The sequence below is a fragment of the Schistocerca americana genome, chromosome X (genome assembly GCF_021461395.2).
Source record: "Schistocerca americana isolate TAMUIC-IGC-003095 chromosome X, iqSchAmer2.1, whole genome shotgun sequence".
Classification (NCBI taxonomy): Eukaryota; Metazoa; Arthropoda; class Insecta; order Orthoptera; family Acrididae; genus Schistocerca; species Schistocerca americana.
In genome coordinates, this window is record NC_060130.1 from 406,259,290 (window position 1) to 406,278,731 (window position 19,442).

Sequence of the window (19,442 nt, forward strand, 5' to 3'; positions counted from 1 at the left end):
ATGGAATCGCAGACTGGAATCAGAGGGTGAGTGACAAGGTTGCACCAATAAAAAAACAGGAGAGCAATTTTTCAATACAAGTGAGTTAAGACTAAGTGTACTTTAATGTGTAATTTGTCTCTAATTTACACTCCTTTAAATGACAAGTGTTTTAGCTCTACTAGGAATGTAGCTCATTACGTAATACCCGGTATTGTAAGATTTTTTCTAGACAGTTAATAAACTGTAGCATGTCCTTTGACATAGCTAGTTTACTGTTATCGATATACCTCAAAATTTTCGCAGGATCGTAAACTGGATTTAAGAAACTGAATTTTGTGTCTATCATACACCATATCCACCTTAACGAATGTCGGGAAGCCAGGATCCGAGATAAACAATTTTCTCCCTTCCAAGTGAGTCATATAAAAATGAAACATTCAGTGCAACACTAAACTTCAGACACCACCAGCCGCCACAGGTGCTAACACGTCAAAGAAAAACGCTAGTTAGGCCTGCTTATGCACCAACCTACTTTATCTTTTTTTTAAATTAAATTGTAACTCTGATCGTAAATTACATATTTCACTATTCCAACATTTTACTTTTACAGAAGAAAGTATTAGAATAATTACTGTTTCCGGTAAATCAGAACACTGTAAACTTCGCTCATTAAATTGCAATATCTGACAGAAGTACACCCATTCATTTATAGTTTTATGTTGTACATTAAAAACAATGTTCCGAAATTTATATTGAGAAGTGGTATTCATAGCTATAATACTAGAAATAGAACATCTGTAGACATGCCACATCATAAACTATGTAAATCACAAAACTCCTACGTAGTCCTTGGACTAAGGATGTTTAACAGACTAAGCAAAGATATTCAAGAATTGCCTGTAAACATTTTTGAAGCCAGATTGTATAAGCTTTGAGTAAAGAAACCTTTTTACACTGTTGAATTATTTGAAGATGAAAGTGCTGCTTTGTAACAAGTGGTTTCTACTTTTACTCATTTTACGGAGACTTAAGTACATTGAGAAATGTAAGGTCTTGACTTCGTCTATGGCTGTAACGAGCTGAATGACAATAAAATTTTATTATTATTATTATTATGCTGCATAAGGAATCGTTATACCACTGTTGCTACTGCACAGTGCCAACTCAGTTTATGGAAGATATTTCGTGAGAATAAATTTCAGTTACATATAATTTTATCCTTGCCAAAACGAGTCCAGCAACAAGCTCTGTACATCACACGTGCACCTTGCGATGCGTCACAATCACATAGGCTGCATCTGGCGTCCGTTGCATCAAGAGCAAACTCTCAAACAGAAAATGTTTCGAGCTGGACTGCCACGAGCTCTTCCACAGGAGTGGTTTTGGAAGGTTTAGCTATTACTGGCTGTTCAGAAAGTGAAATTACTTGTCTTCTTTCTTCCATCAGACTTAAACATCATTCCGTCTGCATTCTGTAATGTTCACCACTGGACGATGAGCATAAAAGTTCTGTATCCTATATTTTTACCAGTTCATGTATATGACTTACATTTCTGAGAGACAGTCAAGTTTATTGCCATATTAAGTAAATAACTCGATCTCATTGGAAGCCAGCCACCGGTGGCCATGTTTTAAGAAAAGCTGTACATAAAATTCATACATGTCAGCAGATGACCTCAGTACAGATTTTCAAAGAGACAGCGGCAACTAACCAGTCTGTGAGGAGAAGTAAAACTTACCCTTTGTACACTGTAACTATAATAACACCCACACATACACAAAACCAGTCTATAGCACATCGTTCTATCAACTAGTATCCTGTAATTTGCCACTATTCAATCAGTATCCAGATAAGGTAGAATACAGTGAACCAGCTAACCAAAATGGGCATTTTTAGTCTTTCAATGAGCATGCAAGACTTCATAAAATCTGAAAAGTTGTGGCCTCCTCTGCCATGGCCCTAAGAGATGCACTTCAGTGGCTCTGCTGGCACCTAATGTCTTGGCAGATATTGGATGTAATTTCCTGGTGGGTAGATGTCTCTTAGGTTTCATACTGATTCCAATATCAATTTAATCACTCTAAACTGCTTGACTTCTGTGGCCATTTTTGGCAGTTGTGGCTGCTAATGATCATAACATAGCCACTGTCAATCATTGTGTACTGGTACGTTAAATCAATAGTCATATTAATGATGTTTTATCAAGGGAGTCCACGTGCATTTGGCACCTATTAATATTCTTCATATAATCTCTGTGATTGTAAATTGTCTCATAATAAGTGACCTAACACGAAAACTGATTGTAAATGAAGTACACATACATATACTTAAAACAAATCTCTACATATAAATCCCAACGAATTGTGTATGAAGTACTGGTGCTATTTATTGCAAATCTCTTTTGAGAGAACTCATGCTTATAATTATGAGACTTTGAATTTATTTATGTAATGTCTGCTTTAATAACTGTGGAGACAAAAAAATGTGTGTTGGTATTGCTATAGCATATATGATACGGAATGCAGCTTTGCCATAGTTCAGCAAGATTCATAAGCCTTCACACTGTTAAGCGTGACAGGGAGTATCTCTTAATGCTTATTTGATAATTCCTTCCCACTACCCTTACCCCTTTTCCTTTCTATGGACATTGTGAAAATTCTAATGCTGACTCTGAAGATAATGGGTTGAAGTATTTTTCAAGCAGGTACTCACACTAATTAATGGCATATTTCTTCTGCAGACCTCTTGTGTCACTCTATATTTGAAGCTAAAGTCACTATTTCTTACAAGATATGTGGTAGTATGTAGTTTATTGTTTGCATCACATTCTGTGGGGTGTTTGGATTTTTTTGGTTCATGGACACACAATTTCCATTAGGTGATTTGCATTTGCAATATATGAGGTTCTTAATCATTTTTATACTTATAAATAACATATTTTATATGCAACAAAGACCACTTTGGCATGGCACCTTTCCTTTCTCTTGATTGAAGTTAAAACAGTTATTACCATTGTGTATGATTATTACTGTTCAAGTGCTTTTTAGTGTCATCATAAGAAACTTAAGTTACAATAATTTGTAGTAAACTACAGTTGGATCCATTGTTTTACTTTTCTATGTGCATAATTTCAGTGGGTAATTGAAAACTTTTTTTTTTTTTTTCATTGAATTAACATGTTGAACTATCATTGTCAGTTTCTTTTCAGTGTGTCAGTGCTTTCTAATGAGAAATGCTTTAAATGCTTTCCAAAATAGTTCTCTTTGTTGTACTACCCAACCATGATATTATTACACTTGACTTCCCATGGCTGTTATCAGAAACATGTGGTGACATTACAGTAAAGAGGTTCTATGGTGACTAAGGAAAACACTCTCAGTACTTTCAGGTGAGTCGTGTATATACAGTACTACATAGTGGTTGAGTGAGTACTCATGAAATATTATCAGTCGTGAAGTGTGGTGTTATCCATAATCCAGAATACCCCTGAGAGTTGAAAACAGAGAAATATGCTGCGAAAGTGGAGAAACTGTAGAAATAAGGGAATCAGACTAACAAAACATTGCAACATTGTTGCTGAGTAAGTGCATTACTTGAGAGCAATCTGAACTTATGAAACTGGGCCAAATAAAACAGTGGTATTAATGGACGAAAAATGGCTGCATATGCATTATACCATGAAAAAGTACTGGCAGTCTGAAGAATATCTAGGTGTAATGACTAATAGCACTTCAGGTCAAAGAACTATTGCTGTTCATCCTGTAGGAGCAATGGGTTTCATAGAGGTAGCAGAGTTGATTTATGATTCGAAATTGGAATCCCAGGATTATCATGAAGATAAGAATGGGGATAATTATCACACGTGGTTAAAAGAGAAACTGATTCCTCACATCCCAGCTGATAGTACTGTTGTTCATTATAACACACCATATCATACTTTTCAGACAAATAAAACCTCCACTACTGCAACTCAAAAAAGGCATAATGGAATCGCTCATTCAGAACAAAATCAGTTTTGAACTATGCTTAACAAGAAGTGAGCTTCTACTCACTGTGCATTACAATAAGTCAAAGCCTGTTTTTAAAACAGATGCCATTGTAAAACATAAGGGATATGTTGTTTTGAGGCTTTCACTACATGACTGTGATTTAAACCTTATACAGCTAATCTGAAATACACTGAAATGAAAAATTGCAAATAAAACCTGTCTTCAATTAATATAATTCCCTCAAAATAAGTAAGCGAAGAGTCTTTAAGAGTACCCAACATGATTGGTTAAAAGCTTGTGAACATATTGGTGCAGAGAGGTGGTTAGTGAGAAAAGCAATACAGAATATAATAATCAATGTTGGTCTGGAGAGTGAAGATGAACGTGATGATGACAGTCACATGGAAACTGACATGGAGGATGAAACTGGAATGCAGTCCTGTGAAACAGATATTGCAGTTGAAGAACTTTGTGTCTACCTCCTGCCTGATGGACAATCCACATCATAACTCTGATCACCACACCTGGTGCAGTTTCCATCGCATAACTGTAGTTGTATTATTCTTTCTTCCTTCCACAATCCCAATCACACACTGACTTACAATAAGCTGACCAAAGTGCCCTCACTCCCAGGTACAATGATACTGTGGTCAACTAACGTAAGCTCAAAATCAGCTTCTGCAGCTATGTGATAAATGTGTACCTGACATGCATTGTATAAATAATACAGCATTTATGAAGTTGAGGAAACATAAACTCCAAGGGTATTTGGTAAAGTAATAGAATAACCAGTGAGTCAAAAGACTGCTTGTATTCTTAATGGACATCATCACAAAATAATTACAGGGCTCAGTACATTATTACATGAAAACATAATTTATCAATTTACAACCACATTGTATTCAAGGCATGTAAAATCCCTGCCAGTGTGACAATCCTATAGTGATAACATAGGTACTTACAACTAGGATATTACATGTTTGTTTATTGTTCAAAGTGAGTTGTATTGATAGTCTGAATGACACAGGTATTTTAGAATATCTACTTTAGGCAAATAAATATATTATTGCATTCTACAATGGCCTGGTCTCTGTGATTCAGGTATTGCATAACTACAGTCAAAATGCGTTTATGAGCACTTTATGTCTTTGACCTAGCACATTGTACATACATTACGGTCACTTGTTTTTTCTCTCTCTCTCTCTCTCTCTCTCTCTCTCTCTCTCTCTCTCTCTCTCTCTCTCTCTCTCTCTACACACACACACACACACACACACACACACAAGCGCAGATATATATACTTACACATGGAGGCACACACAAATGAATATTCTATTCCTTTCTTACTTTTTCTACTTTTAACAATGATGGAGCAATCGTTACAGCCATATGATAGCTTCTTGGTGTTCAAGCAGGTATGTATTAGTCCATATTTTTATAGATCACAGCTGCAAATTTCTTAAGCTAATTATTGGTTCCTAATTTATAAAATGGAAAGCACCTTGTTACAGCAATGATATGGGTAATACTTTTACAAATGAAGGAATACGTAGAAGGAGATTTCAAAAACGAGTATTTCTTTTGATTTAGAAGAAAGTTATAGGTTTACCATTAAGATGTAAACTTTTTAGGGTATGATAAAGTTATCATCTCAATAGCTGAAGATCAAAGGAAGAATTTACTGATAAGAAAATATTCATTACTAGTTTTAGTGTGAAAATTTTTCAGTATTTAAATGGAAGTATGAAATGTGACTTTCAATTAATGAAATCAGCAGAAAATACTTTCATATCACAGGTTCTGAATGTTATGATGGCACTTCAGTTACATTTATATCATCTGTGATTGAACTGCCCTACACAATTATTTTCTTGAGAAGTACCAAATTTGTATTATTGTATTTTTTCATGTCTAGAGCTGCTGATGCTTCATTCTTCTTAGTCTGAGTGTGCCACACCAGTACCTAAAACAATCACAAGAAATTATCGCATAAAAATTGTCTGGGTCAGTATTTTTTTTAATAATTTGTTTGTCAATATTCTGTAATCATCAACTGACTGAAATTGTTAGTAATTAAGGTAAAATGATATTGCATACTTTTTCTATGCCTGAAGTGTATATTTTAATATTCCTACAAAGTACAGCAAAATACACTGAAAAGCCAAAGAAATTGGTACACCTGCCGAATATCGCATAGGGCCCCCCCGAGCATGCAGTAGTGCTGCAACACAACGTGGCATGGACTCGACTAATGCCTGAAGTAGTGCTGGAGGGAAATGACACCATGAATCCTGCAGGGCTATCCATAAATCCGTAAGATTATGAGGGGATGGAGGTCTCTTCTGAACAGCAAGATGCAAGGCATCCCAGATATGCTCAGTAATGTTCATGTCTGGGGAGTTTGATGCCCAGCAGAATGCTGAACATGTGGGGTGTTGCATTATCCTGCTGGAATTGCCTAAGTCAGTCAGATTGCCCAATGGACATGAATGGATGCAGGTGATCAGACAGGATGCTTATGTATGTGTCACCTGTCAGAGTTGTATCTTGATGTATCAGGCATCTCTTATAACTCCGACTGCACATGTTCCACACCATTACAGAGCCTCCACCAGCTTGAACAGTCCCTTACTGACATGCAGGGTCCATGGATTAATGACGTTGTCTCCATACTCGTACACATCCATCTGCTCGATACTTTTTGAAACAAGACTCGTCAGAACAGGCAACATGTTTCCAGTCATCAACAGTCCAATGCTGGTGTGGACGGGCCCAGGTGAGGTGTAAAGCTTTGAGTTGTCCAGTCATCAAGGGTATATGAGTGGGCCTTCGACTCTGAAACCCCATATAAATTATGTTTTGTTGAATGGTCCACACGCCGACACTTTTTGATGGCCCAGCATTGAAATCTACAGAAGATTTGCACTTCTGGCATGTGGAACAATTCTCTTCAGTTGTCATTAGTCCCGTTGTTGTAGGATCTTTTCCGGCCACAGCAATGTTGGAGATTTGATGTTTTATCAGATTCCTGATATTCACGGCACACTTGTGAAATGCTCGTATGGAAAAAACACCACTTCATTGCTACCTTGGAGATGCTGTGTCCCATTGCTTGTGCACTGACTATAACACCACATTTAAACTCACTTAATCCTTGATAAACTGTCATTGTAGCAGCAGCAACCAATCTAACAACTGCGCCAAACACTTGTTTTCCTATATAGGCATTGCCGACTGCAGCGCCGTATTCTGCCTGTTTACATATCTCTGTATTTGAATGTGCATGCATATACCAGTTTCTTTGGTGCTTCAGAGTACTTTCCAATTTATCCTGGGTTTCTTAACATTCATTATGTACTAACAATGAAATGATTACAAATGATACTAACATCATATCTATTAAATGTTTACTGTAGTTAATAATGCAACACTAATAATTAAACATAAGCAGTACCATGCTTATATATGACAGAAATGAATTCAAGCAAGGATCTCTAATTCGATTACAAGGATAATAAGCTCATTCACAGTGCCACCTTCCATCTATCACTGTATGTACTAATGTATGTCACAGTTTTAAATTCCTCATTGTTATCAGTAATACAACATACACATACGTATGATGGAAATGGAGGGCAGTAGTCACACTAAATAATTCTCAGAAGGTGAGAGGAAAGAGGACACTGAAGTATAACAGAGTAACATGGCATGAAGTAGTTGTCAAAAAGGCAGAAATTGAAAAAAAAATAAAAAGAGAGAAATATGATGTGAAAATTAATAAGAAATTTATATAATTTTTTTGCCTCTATAAAAGGAACAGTACTGTTTTTAACAAAAATGGACAGATGCTCTGGATGTAAATACTTCTCACAGAATTAAACTGGATGTGTTATTTACAGATATTGAAAGCTAACTATATGTTTTCCCTTGATGGTGATAATCAAATGCTACCATGTCTGTAATGAAATAATTACTATTCTCCACATTATTCATAGACTCATTACATGTAGAATAAAATAGATATAAAACTGGAGAGATACAAACTTGTTGGGCAATGAATTGTAATTGTAGATAGTGAGACTTTTTTAGAAGTAGGGTGTTATACTACCTTATAAGAAACTATACAGTCACAAATGGAAGGAAAATTAACTAATGATCAAACTTACACAAACAGTCAAAATACCTTGCAGGGAAAAAGAAAGGAAAAAGAAAGCAAAGAAAATTTCAAATGATACAATGTAAACATTAATGAGAATGAGAGTATCAATTAAACGCAATAGAAGTATGATAGAATCTGCTGAAAACTGAACTAAACTATTCAGAGGTTTTCAGAAGGATGTGAGAGGACATAATTAATATTTTGTAACAGAAATAATTGAAAACAGTATGAATATGAGGTAAAGCAAAACTTATGCTGAATAGATGTTACATTTAAGCAATTAAGTTGACATAAGGCACACTTACTAAAAACGGAGAGAAAGTTGTACATACATTAAAAATATTTCTGTAAATATTTTTATAGTTCTCTATCTGAATAAAAAACACAGAGAATGAATAATGATAACGTAGTAGTAATGTCAAATGAAGTGTATAAAGCCTCCAAGAGATGAGGAAAGGAAAGGCATCTGGAAATAATGGCGTTTCAGCAGAAATAATTCAAGTGTGAGAAAAAAGTAATAGAAAAGAAATAAGCAAGCATTTTTACAGAAGATCTGTGGAGTAAGATAAGTTCCCCAAGATTTGAATGATACTGTAATTCACAGAATGATATTATGTAACATCTGAAGCTGCTGTATAATTTATTTTAAGTGTGGGACTGGTTTTGATCAGAAACCAGTTTCCAACACAAAGTTTTGTAACTGTGGATTTCTACATATATTTCATTACAAAATGTTATTTATAAATATTATATATTAAAACTAATGTCAAAATATCATATTTATAAACAACATTTTGTCATGCAAAGACAGTTGCTTATACGCAACACAAGCTGATGATAAAAATTTGTACTGGGAAATGGCCTCCAACCGTAACTGCTTCTACAATTAAAAAAAAATTATACAGCAGCTTCATGTGTTACTTAATGGCATTTCTATGATTACTCAAAGCTATGGAACTAAATCAAAGAAAACTATTTTTGAACATTGTAATTGTTCTACTTTCACAAGTATGTAGACAGTGCAGAGATAAAATTTTGGATCTGCTGCTCTAATTGCCATAATGTACAGATATTCACTAAAATTATCTCCAGCTCCATAGAAAGAAATTGGATTTGACTGAATTTGAAGTAAAATGAGGCTTTAGAAGCAGATGTAGCACAATGGAATATTTGCAAGTCATGAACAAAATTATAGAGTAGAATGTGAGTAACCACTTTTGCTGCAATTTATAGAATGAGGAAGCTTCTGATTTGTTTTAAACAAATCTGTACTATTAGCCCTCATGAAACCTATGTATATCAATGCTACAGATTCCATAAGACTCCGTTATAGTGGAATATTCAGAATTGAAAGGCATCAGAAAGGATGTTCCATAAGACCAAAAGTACTATCTGAAACTATGCATAATATTTTCATATCCATAAACCGAAAAAAGTAGGAGGAATACATGTTACAGGAGCATACTGTATATGAATCACCTTCACTTTGGTGAGGACATCATATGATTTCTCTACAGTACAAATAAACTTCCACAATTAATGGAGGAAATTAATAGACAAAGTTAAAAGTAGATCTTAGGCCCCATCACAATAAAGCTAAAATAATGTATAATCAATACATCAAAAAGAAATCAGTACAAATTAGCAAGGTCAAGGGGAAAAAGTACACTGGAAAGACAATGTTGATTTTGATCTGATGATGGCATATGCCACCTGGGGGATAGTAGCTGTACTGATAATGGTTTCAACATTGTCTGCCAATAAATAGTATAGTGGCATAGCTACCAGAGTGCCATTTGTGTTTTCCCTTTGATAGGAAATGCTCACAGCCAGAAGGTTTAGTGTGGTGCAAATGTATGAAGCAAAGAAGACACACTCATGATTCTTGCAGTCAACTAAGTGAGTCTGAAATGGGTCACATTGTGGCCTTCCAAGTGAAAGGATACCATACAGATTGTATGTACTGCGTAAGTTGTGCAATGATGCTTGTATCAGTGGTCATGTAAACACTCTCACACCCATAAATGAAGTTCTGGATGTCCACACAGTACAGATGCCCACCAAGATCATTGTATTGTAAGGGCAGCAGTGGCAGATTGTACAGTTACCATAGCACAGATAAGAGGGCTTATGAGCCCAGGTGTGTCAACACGAACTGTTGCCAACTGGTTATTAGCAGTGGAACTACAGGCAGGCACACCTATAGCCCACCTTCCATTCATGTCACACCATCAACGTGTGTGACTTGACTGGTGCCATCAGTGGATCACTTGGAAGATGGAATGGTGCACTGTGGTCCTCAGCAATAAGAGCAGATTCTGCCTGCATGCAAGTGATGGTCATTTGCACTTATGACATAGACCTGATGAGCACTGTCTCAGAGTGCATTCATCCAGACACATTGGCTGCATCTCAGGCCTTATGGTCTTTGGTGCAGTAAGGTACAACTCTCATTCACCTTTGGTGTTTCTGGAGGGGATGCTAACAAGTGCTCAGCATGTGCAGAATATTATTAGACCAGTCCTTTTTCCATTCTGGCAACAGGAAGGTGATGTGTTGTTCCAACAGAATAATACTCATCCTTATGCTGCCTGTGAAATTCAATGTGCTGTGTAAAACATGCAGCAACTTCCCTGGCCAGCATGATCTCCGGACTTGTCTCCTATTGACCACATGTGAGGTATGATGATGGCCAGCCGAAGTGGCCGTGCGGTTAAAGGCGCTGCAGTCTGGAACCGCAAGACCGCTACGGTCGCAGGTTCGAATCCTGCCTCGGGCATGGATGTTTGTGATGTCCTTAGGTTAGTTAGGTTTCACTAGTTCTAAGTTCTAGGGACTAATGACCTCAGCAGTTGAGTCCCATAGTGCTCAGAGCCATTTGAACCATTTTTGGGGTATGATGGGACAGGGACTCATGTGACTCATCGACTAACAACTCTTACAGAACTATGTAAACAGGTGGAGCAAGTGTGGCATAACATATCCCACGATAGTATTTGCCATCTGTATAATTGGCTGGATGCCAGAGTCAGTGCCTCCAATGCCACCCATGGAAGCTACACCATGAACAAATATGGGTGTTTCAACATGGGTTGATACTTGGTACATCAGAACTGCCTGTGGTATTGATCTTGAAATCTAATCATTTCATGTACACCATATTTTCTGTTGTGACTATAAATCTTGAGTCAACTGGAAGCCTCTAAAACAGTGTACCAATTTTTTTCCAGCAGTGTATAAAAAGTCCACGAGTTTTTGTATTTAGGGCAATTGAAGACAATGGTTGGTTGGACAGCAAAAGAAACACTCTAAAAGAGGTAAAATAGCATGGGGTGCTTTTGGTAAACAAACCAAATTTTCAAGATCAAGATACTGACATGTCTGAAGCACAGAGATTGCAGACAGTGTCTGTAACAAACATGGATGTTGGCAACATGATGTGGACTTTTAATGAGAAAAATATTCAAAAGATGAGTGTTGTTTGGTTATCAATGGAGTGATGTCTGTTGGGAATTACTGGGAGGTATCAACAGACAAATGAATATACCAGGGATTAGATTGAAGCACAAAATTTAATCATCATGATACTGAAAATGAAGTAGAGGTAGACAGGAGATAAGAAAAGATGAAGAAGACAACCTAAAAAAAGTGTATAGATGACATTAAGAAAAATACAGATGTAGCATGGAGGTGTAACTCTGAAGACCGCAATGCACTGAAATGTCTAGAGAAGGCTTTTATCTAGCAGTGAATGTCAAATGGCACCTACTACAAATGCTGCTGCTGCTGATAATAATAATAATAATAATAATAATAATAATAATGGTGATGACAGTTTTCTGTTGACCAAAACTGTCTATCTTCACATGGATACACTCACAGGCAACAGTTTTGTTAAATTGAAAAACAATTGTATAAGGAAGTAATTTAAAAATATCAAATTTTCTCTTTTAATAAAGTTTGGTATTTTAATAAACATCCCGGCCTCTGTTATTAAAATTTTAAAGTAGCAAATATAGAATGTACATAGCACACAGATTTTCTCTCTCCTTAAAATTTATGTAGTGATAGATGCCAAATTCTGGTCCAGTTTATTTTGTCATTGATATTCTATTTTTCCATAAAATAATATTCCCTTACATATTGGCTTATTTACATGGCCCATATGATCATATACAGACAATGTACTGTATGATTTTGGACTTAATGGGTTTAATGTTACCTTGGTGCAGTTGTTGGCTTTTAGTTCTATTTCATGGGGCTCAAATGGTGCCAGGCTTTTCAAAAAACCATCTTCTTCAAAGCCAGGCTTGTATGGCATGGAAGCTTTCGGTCTCTGTAAATATAAAGTTATGAAACTTTTACATAAATACATAAGGATTTCTTATAGTATAGATACATGCACCTGTTGAGCAGATAAGTAACAGTTCATACATTCTTCTCTTATTCTCAGGTTGTGATAACACTTGAAAAATCAAACTTCGACAAATACACTCAATAACTGCCTTGTTTACAAAAATAGTTACTACAAATAATTAATTACACTTCTGTACTTCTCTATTTAATACTGAAATGTTAGCAGTGGCTTACCTGCAGCAAGAATTCCACACTGACTGCAAACCCTGCCATATCTACAGGAAATTTGCGTCCAGCAACCCAACCATCATAGAAGCCCTTGAATCTGCCATCTGCAACCACAGGTGTGCTAAGACCATATTTTGTGCACAAACCTACAGGCCACATCGCTACTCTCTTAGTAGATCGCATCTGTAAGAAGTACAAGGCACTGATTACAGAAAATACTGTGCCCTAAAAAAGAATCATTAGATTAAAATTAGACACCTCTAGCACATACGAAGTGAAACTGTGAGATACAAGAAAAGGAATGGATGAGAAGGCGGCAAACAGAGAGATAGTGGGTGAAGAGGGGGTAAAGACATGATAAAAATGAGACTTTAGATAAATCACACTGCAGGTCAGACCCGCAATTTATTGGACAGTTTTGGCTGGGAAGTTTTAGACCACCCAGCCTATAGTCCTGATCTTGCACTGAGCGATTACCATCTGTTCCTCCACCTCAAACAACACCTCAAATGGCAGTGAACTCTTAGTTATCAGAGCAGGCGGCAAGTTTTTATGAAGAGGGTATTTTAAAATTGGTTGAGAGGTATGATACATGTTTCAACAAACTTGGCAACTATGTCAAAAAATAAAGTGAAGCATTTACTTTATGAAAATAAATTTACTTTTTTGAAATAACCTTTCATTGTGTACCTATGTTCAAATGGGCCTTACTTAAAAAACATGCCTCATACTTAGAAGGAGGTTTTTATTTGCTACTATCAGGCTTCATGAGGTTGTTAAAATATTTAAGGCATGCATATGCTTCACAAAATTCAAATAAAAAAATTTGGGCTGATTTTCTTGTAATGAGTACTAGACTGAGGAAACATGGTATTGTTCAAAATTTAAAATTGTAATTACCACCTTTTGGACTATCACACAATATTTACAATGTGAATGTCATCTCTGGAAACTGTAGCTGTTGTTGAAGTAGGTGTAATAGGATTTGCTGATGTTTAATTGCACATGGGGCCCTCTTTCCAATTTTTAATTAACCAGAAATTAAATACTATGTATGTGTATTGAATCATTTTCAACATATTCACTACAGTGACAGAGACATTACTTATAATGGGGCACTAGTTTTCCAGTTGCTTTGGCAAATAGGTCTATGGTCTGTTAATTGGTCCATCTCGTTATGGTGCCCAACAGCTTCTCATTTGAGGATCATCTCTAATGAGCGTGTCACTGATGTAATGGTAAATCCTAATCATCCTTACTCATTTGAAGGAGCATAGTATGTCTACCACTGGGTAAACGGTCAGTGTGGCTGCATATCATTTATTGTTGGGAAATCTATAAATTTTCTTTACAACCATTGGTAGGTACTTGCTATCATGAGGCATTATGCTGCTGCATGATAAGGTACTGTCCAACAACATGCTGCTGGAGGCATTCAAGATCACCTCCAGTTATTTAAGTGGAAGGTGCTTAACAGTTCGGACTGGTTTCAAGCTACTTCCATCATATTCTGAAGATAAAGAAGTAGTTGAGCAAATGTAATTTCATCTCAAATGAGGAGCCGCAGGAAATCGTGATGGCTTGGCTTGACTAGCAGCAGCCTTTTTTGAGAGGGGACTGGAAAGCTGGTAAACTATTACAGCAAATGTCTCAATGACCTTGGTGATTATACTTTAAAGCAGTAATTCTATGTACTACCTGTAAAAAAAATCATTTTAAAATTCATTGTTATGCCAAATTCTGAGCCTATCAGAAACTGACAAAGAACAGAAATAAAAGCATTGTCCACTTAATTACACTTTGAGTTTTACTTCCCATTGTGTTACACTACTCAGCTAAGCAGAAAGTTCAGTTTTGGAAATGTGGTATCTGATCTTTAAGCATTTTTAAGTACCAATGTTTGCATGGTACTCACTGCTGACAGAGTTCAAGTTTAGGTGTTGTACGTTAGTAAAAGTGTGACATCACCTATTATCTCAGACAAACCTTTAAAATGCCCCACACTGATGACTTTTCTTGTCAGTAGAACAGCACATATATTAAAGCAAATATTCAGTTCCACTGACGGAGCTTAGTGGAAACCTTTCTACATCTTTCTATTAACTGCAAAACACTCTTCTTTTTCTCATGCTTTTGTTTTGCATTGGTGCAGGATCAACATATTTATGAATGGATTTGGCATGGTTAATTTAATGGGTGGCCAAATGGCCTTCTTGTTGCCACCCCTTGCCCCTTTACCCCTTGGGATGGAATATGTGCACCCCAACTATCTGTGTGTAGTGTTAGTCAAGAGAAATTGAGCAAAAGTTTTCTGATTGTTTGTGGAATATGTAACTTTGACTGAAGTGGGATGAGGGTACCAGCACAGTATTCACCTAGCGGAATGTGGAAAACCACCTAAAAATCACATTCAGGCTGGCTGCCTTACTGACGTTCATAGTTAATACACCTGACGCATTTGGTCTGGGGCTGGCACATCTATCTACACTCCTGGAAATGGAAAAAAGAACACATTGACACCGGTGTGTCAGACCCACCATACTTGCTCCGGACACTGCGAGAGGGCTGTACAAGCAGTGATCACACGCACGGCACAGCGGACACACCAGGAACCGCGGTGTTGGCCGTTGAATGGCGCTAGCTGCGCAGCATTTGTGCACCGCCGCTGTCAGTGTCAGCCAGTTTGCCGTGGCATACGGAGCTCCATCGCAGTCTTTAACACTGGTAGCATGCCGCGACAGCGTGGACGTGAACCGTATGTGCAGTTGACGGACTTTGAGCGAGGGCGTATAGTGGGCATGCGGGAGGCCGGGTGGACGTACCGCCGAATTGCTCAACACGTGGGGCGTGAGGTCTCCACAGTACATCGATGTTGTCGCCAGTGGTCGGCGGAAGGTGCACGTGCCCGTCGACCTGGGACCGGACCGCAGCGACGCACGGATGCACGCCAAGACCGTAGGATCCTACACAGTGCCGTAGGGGACCGCACTGCCACTTCCCAGCAAATTAGGGACACTGTTGCTCCTGGGGTATCGGCGAGGACCATTCACAACCGTCTCCATGAAGCTGGGCTACGGTCCCGCACACCGTTAGGCCGTCTTCCGCTCACGCCCCAATATCGTGCAGCCCGCCTCCAGTGGTGTCGCGACAGGCGTGAATGGAGGGACGAATGGAGACGTGTTGTCTTCAGCGATGAGAGTCGCTTCTGCCTTGGTGCCAATGATGGTCGTATGCGTGTTTGGCGCCGTGCAGGTGAGCGCCACAATCAGGACTGCATACGACCGAGGCACACAGGGCCAACACCCGGCCTCATGGTGTGGGGAGCGATCTCCTACACTGGCCGTACACCACTGGTGATCGTCGAGGGGACACTGAATAGCGCACGGTACATCCAAACCGTCATCGAACCCATCGTTCTACCATTCCTAGACCGGCAAGGGAACTTGCTGTTCCAACAGGACAATGCACGTCCGCATGTATCCCGTGCCACCCAACGTGCTCTAGAAGGTGTAAGTCAACTACCCTGGCCAGCAAGATCTCCGGATCTGTCCCCCATTGAGCATGTTTGGGACTGGATGAAGCGTCGTCTCACGCGGTCTGCACGTCCAGCACGAATGCTGGTCCAACTGAGGCGCCAGGTGGAAATGGCATGGCAAGCCGTTCCACAGGACTACATCCAGCATCTCTACGATCGTCTCCATGGGAGAATAGCAGCCTGCATTGCTGCGAAAGGTGGATATACACTGTACTAGTGCCGACATTGTGCATGCTCTGTTGCCTGTGTCTATGTGCCTGTGGTTCTGTCAGTGTGATTATGTGATGTATCTGACCCCAGGAATGTGTCAATAAAGTTTCCCCTTCCTGGGACAATGAATTCACGGTGTTCTTATTTCAATTTCCAGGAGTGTATCTCAGAAGTGACACTTTAACATTCACAGATATCTTGGCAGGTTGCAAAAGACTCTGATGTTTCCATCAAAAATTGAACTTGGGGCCTCTTTGTCAGCAGAAAGTGATGCTAACCACAAAACTATTAAGGACTTGAAACCACATACAGATAGAGAGACTGGGTAGTATCTGCCTTCAAGTAGTGTCACAATAACTTCAATTATTGCCAATACAAACCTTTAAAATAAAAGGCAATACTCCTAACTTTTGTAAGAATAGGTTCCTTCTCCTGGGAAGGAAATGGGAAGGTTAAGTGACTCAGACAACAGGCTAGGCAATTACAGTACATTAAGAAGTGTTGTGCCAGATTCAGCTCAGAGATGATGGAAAGAACTGAGGTGAAGCCAAATTGGATTAAAAGAGGAACAGAAGTGAAATGAACAAAGACAAATGCAATTAAAGAACAAAAAGAAAAGCAAAAATGATAGGCAAAGGCAAAAAGAGAAAAAAGTGGGAGGTGTAGCTAATATGAGTGAAAGTGTAGGGAGAAGTAAATAAAAACAAAACAAAATAAGATCAAAATAGAACAAACCACATACAAGAAAGGAAGATTACGTTAACTGTTGTTAAGTGAAGGAGGGTAACAGGATGAGACGATACGGTGGAGAGTGACTTCTCACATCTAGAATTCAGAGATGTTAGTACTAGGTGTGAGGATTCAAATTCCTTGTGTGAAATAGCAGACACACACGTCTCTTGAATCATTCTGTAGTGTACACTCAATGTGTGGGTTCTGGACATCCCAAAGGTGGACCAGACTTCCGTGAACATTCATAAGTTCTGTTATATTGGTGGTGGTCATCATTATGTAGAAAGCTATTCAGTAAACACATGTGAACTTACAAAAAACATGGGTGTGTGTATTGTGTATTGAACCGGGGACCTAGAGATGGAGAGGCTTCGTCCTGCCATAGCCCTCAGTGGTTCACAGCCCCATAACAGGCCACAGCAGTGCACCCACCTCACCGCTGCCCCACACCAAACCCAGGGTTATATGGTTATTGTGTGGTTTGGCCCCCAATGGAACCCCTCCCCCCCCCCCCCCCCATCCCCCTTTGGGAACATCTCGCACCAGATGAGTGTATCCCCAATGTTTGCATGGTAGAATAATTATGGCGTATGCATATGTGGAGACAGTGTTTGCACAACAATCCCTGACGTAGTGTAACTGAGGTGGAATAGGGGAACCAGCCCGCATTTGCTGAGGCAGATAGAAAACCACCTTAGAAACCATCCACAGGCTGGCCAGCACACTGGACCTCGCCACAAATCCTCCGGGTGTATTTGTGCCGGGGACCGGCATGGCTTCCTGCTCGGAAAGCAGCACGTTACACCACACAGCTAGCTGGGTGGGCAACAACATGGGTAGTTTTACATTTAGCCCTTCTTTTAATATTGTGCAATATGCCAGTGGTGTTACTGTAGTGGCTGGTAACGGCCAAGAGTGGGGTTTATATAGTAAGTGGTAGGAAGAGTAGGAACACTGGAACAGAAACTCTGGAGCAGAAATGGTTGCCTGGGAATGTCCTAGTTTGACAGACATGGTGTGAAGGTTAGGAGGATAATGGAAGGTGGCAGTGTACGGAATGGGCAATGTGTTAAGGAAAACTATCTAATTTCAGGACTTGACTTGAGAAAGTCATAGCCCTGGTCAGATAATCTAATGAGGCCTGGGTTGTACTGAGCAATGAAAGCAATGCTTCTGATATTTGTGGAAGTCATAGCACTGCTAGTTTGACAAAATGAAGTGTAGACTGCTTGGGAGATTTCTTTCTGGACAAGAGTTGTTGCAGAGAACAACACATGGGAGAGATTATTAGAAAAGGTGCTGAAGTACTTGGTGTTGGAGCAGATACCATATCACATATAGCCTGAGTGTTTGAGAGAGAGCACAAGAGATGGAAGTGGCAGCATCTTTTGAAATGAAGAGACTGCCATTTATTGGTTGGTTTGATGGGAACCAAATTTGGATGCGAGTCCCAATGACATGGAGAGGGAAGTAACATGTTATGTCAAGAAAGATTAGGTGAATATCAGGCAAAAAAACATATTACACTGTAGTTGCAAACCCAGAAATTCTTTTTCACCAATAGGCCACATTGAATGAATAATAATGAGTCTGTACGAAGTCAGAGGTCAAAGATTTTTGGAACTGAGTACTGCTTCTTCTATGTGGCCTACTGAACAATCAAAATAGGATGGGGTGACCCAAGTTCTTGTGAACTCATTCCAATGTTTTGTTTGTGGTTCTGGCTCACTAACATGAAGAAATTATAGATACCAAATAGGACTGTAAACAGGTGTTTTGGGCCACTTTCAGTTCAAGATGTAGTGACTTACCAAATGAAAGTGCTGGCAGGTCGACAGACACACAAACAAACACAAACATACACACAAAATTCAAGCTTTCGCAACAAACTGTTGCCTCATCAGGAAAGAGGGAAGGAGAGGGAAAGACGAAAGGATGTGGGTTTTAAGGGAGAGGGTAAGGAGTCATTCCAATCCCGGGAGTGGAAAGACCCACCCTAGGGGGAAAAAAGGACGGGTATACACTCGCGCGCGCACACACACACATCCATCCACACATATACAGACACAAGCAGACATATTTAAAGACATATTTTCGGTCTTTAAACATGTCTGCTTGTGTCTGTATATGTGTGGATGGATGTGTGTGTGTGTGTGTGTGTGTGTGCGAGTGTATACCCGTCCTTTTTTCCCCCTAGGGTGGGTCTTTCCGCTCCCGGGATTGGAATGACTCCTTACCCTCTCCCTTAAA

General features: G+C 38.9%; 1 protein-coding gene across 1 annotated transcript in view; it reads right to left on the bottom strand.

Annotated features, from left to right (window-relative positions):
* Positions 1-4,764: 4,764 nt before the first annotated feature.
* The window catches only part of LOC124556488 (galactosylgalactosylxylosylprotein 3-beta-glucuronosyltransferase P-like), a 302,764-nt gene continuing 288,086 nt past the window's right edge, over positions 4,765-19,442 (bottom strand). Inside the window, exons 5-7 of the mRNA XM_047130445.1 lie at positions 12,722-12,898; positions 12,354-12,467; positions 4,765-5,935 (exon numbers count right to left, since the gene is read on the bottom strand). Coding sequence (XP_046986401.1) covers positions 5,828-5,935; positions 12,354-12,467; positions 12,722-12,898 — 399 coding nt within the window. The 3' untranslated portion in view covers positions 4,765-5,827. The remainder of the gene's footprint in view (positions 5,936-12,353; positions 12,468-12,721; positions 12,899-19,442) is intronic.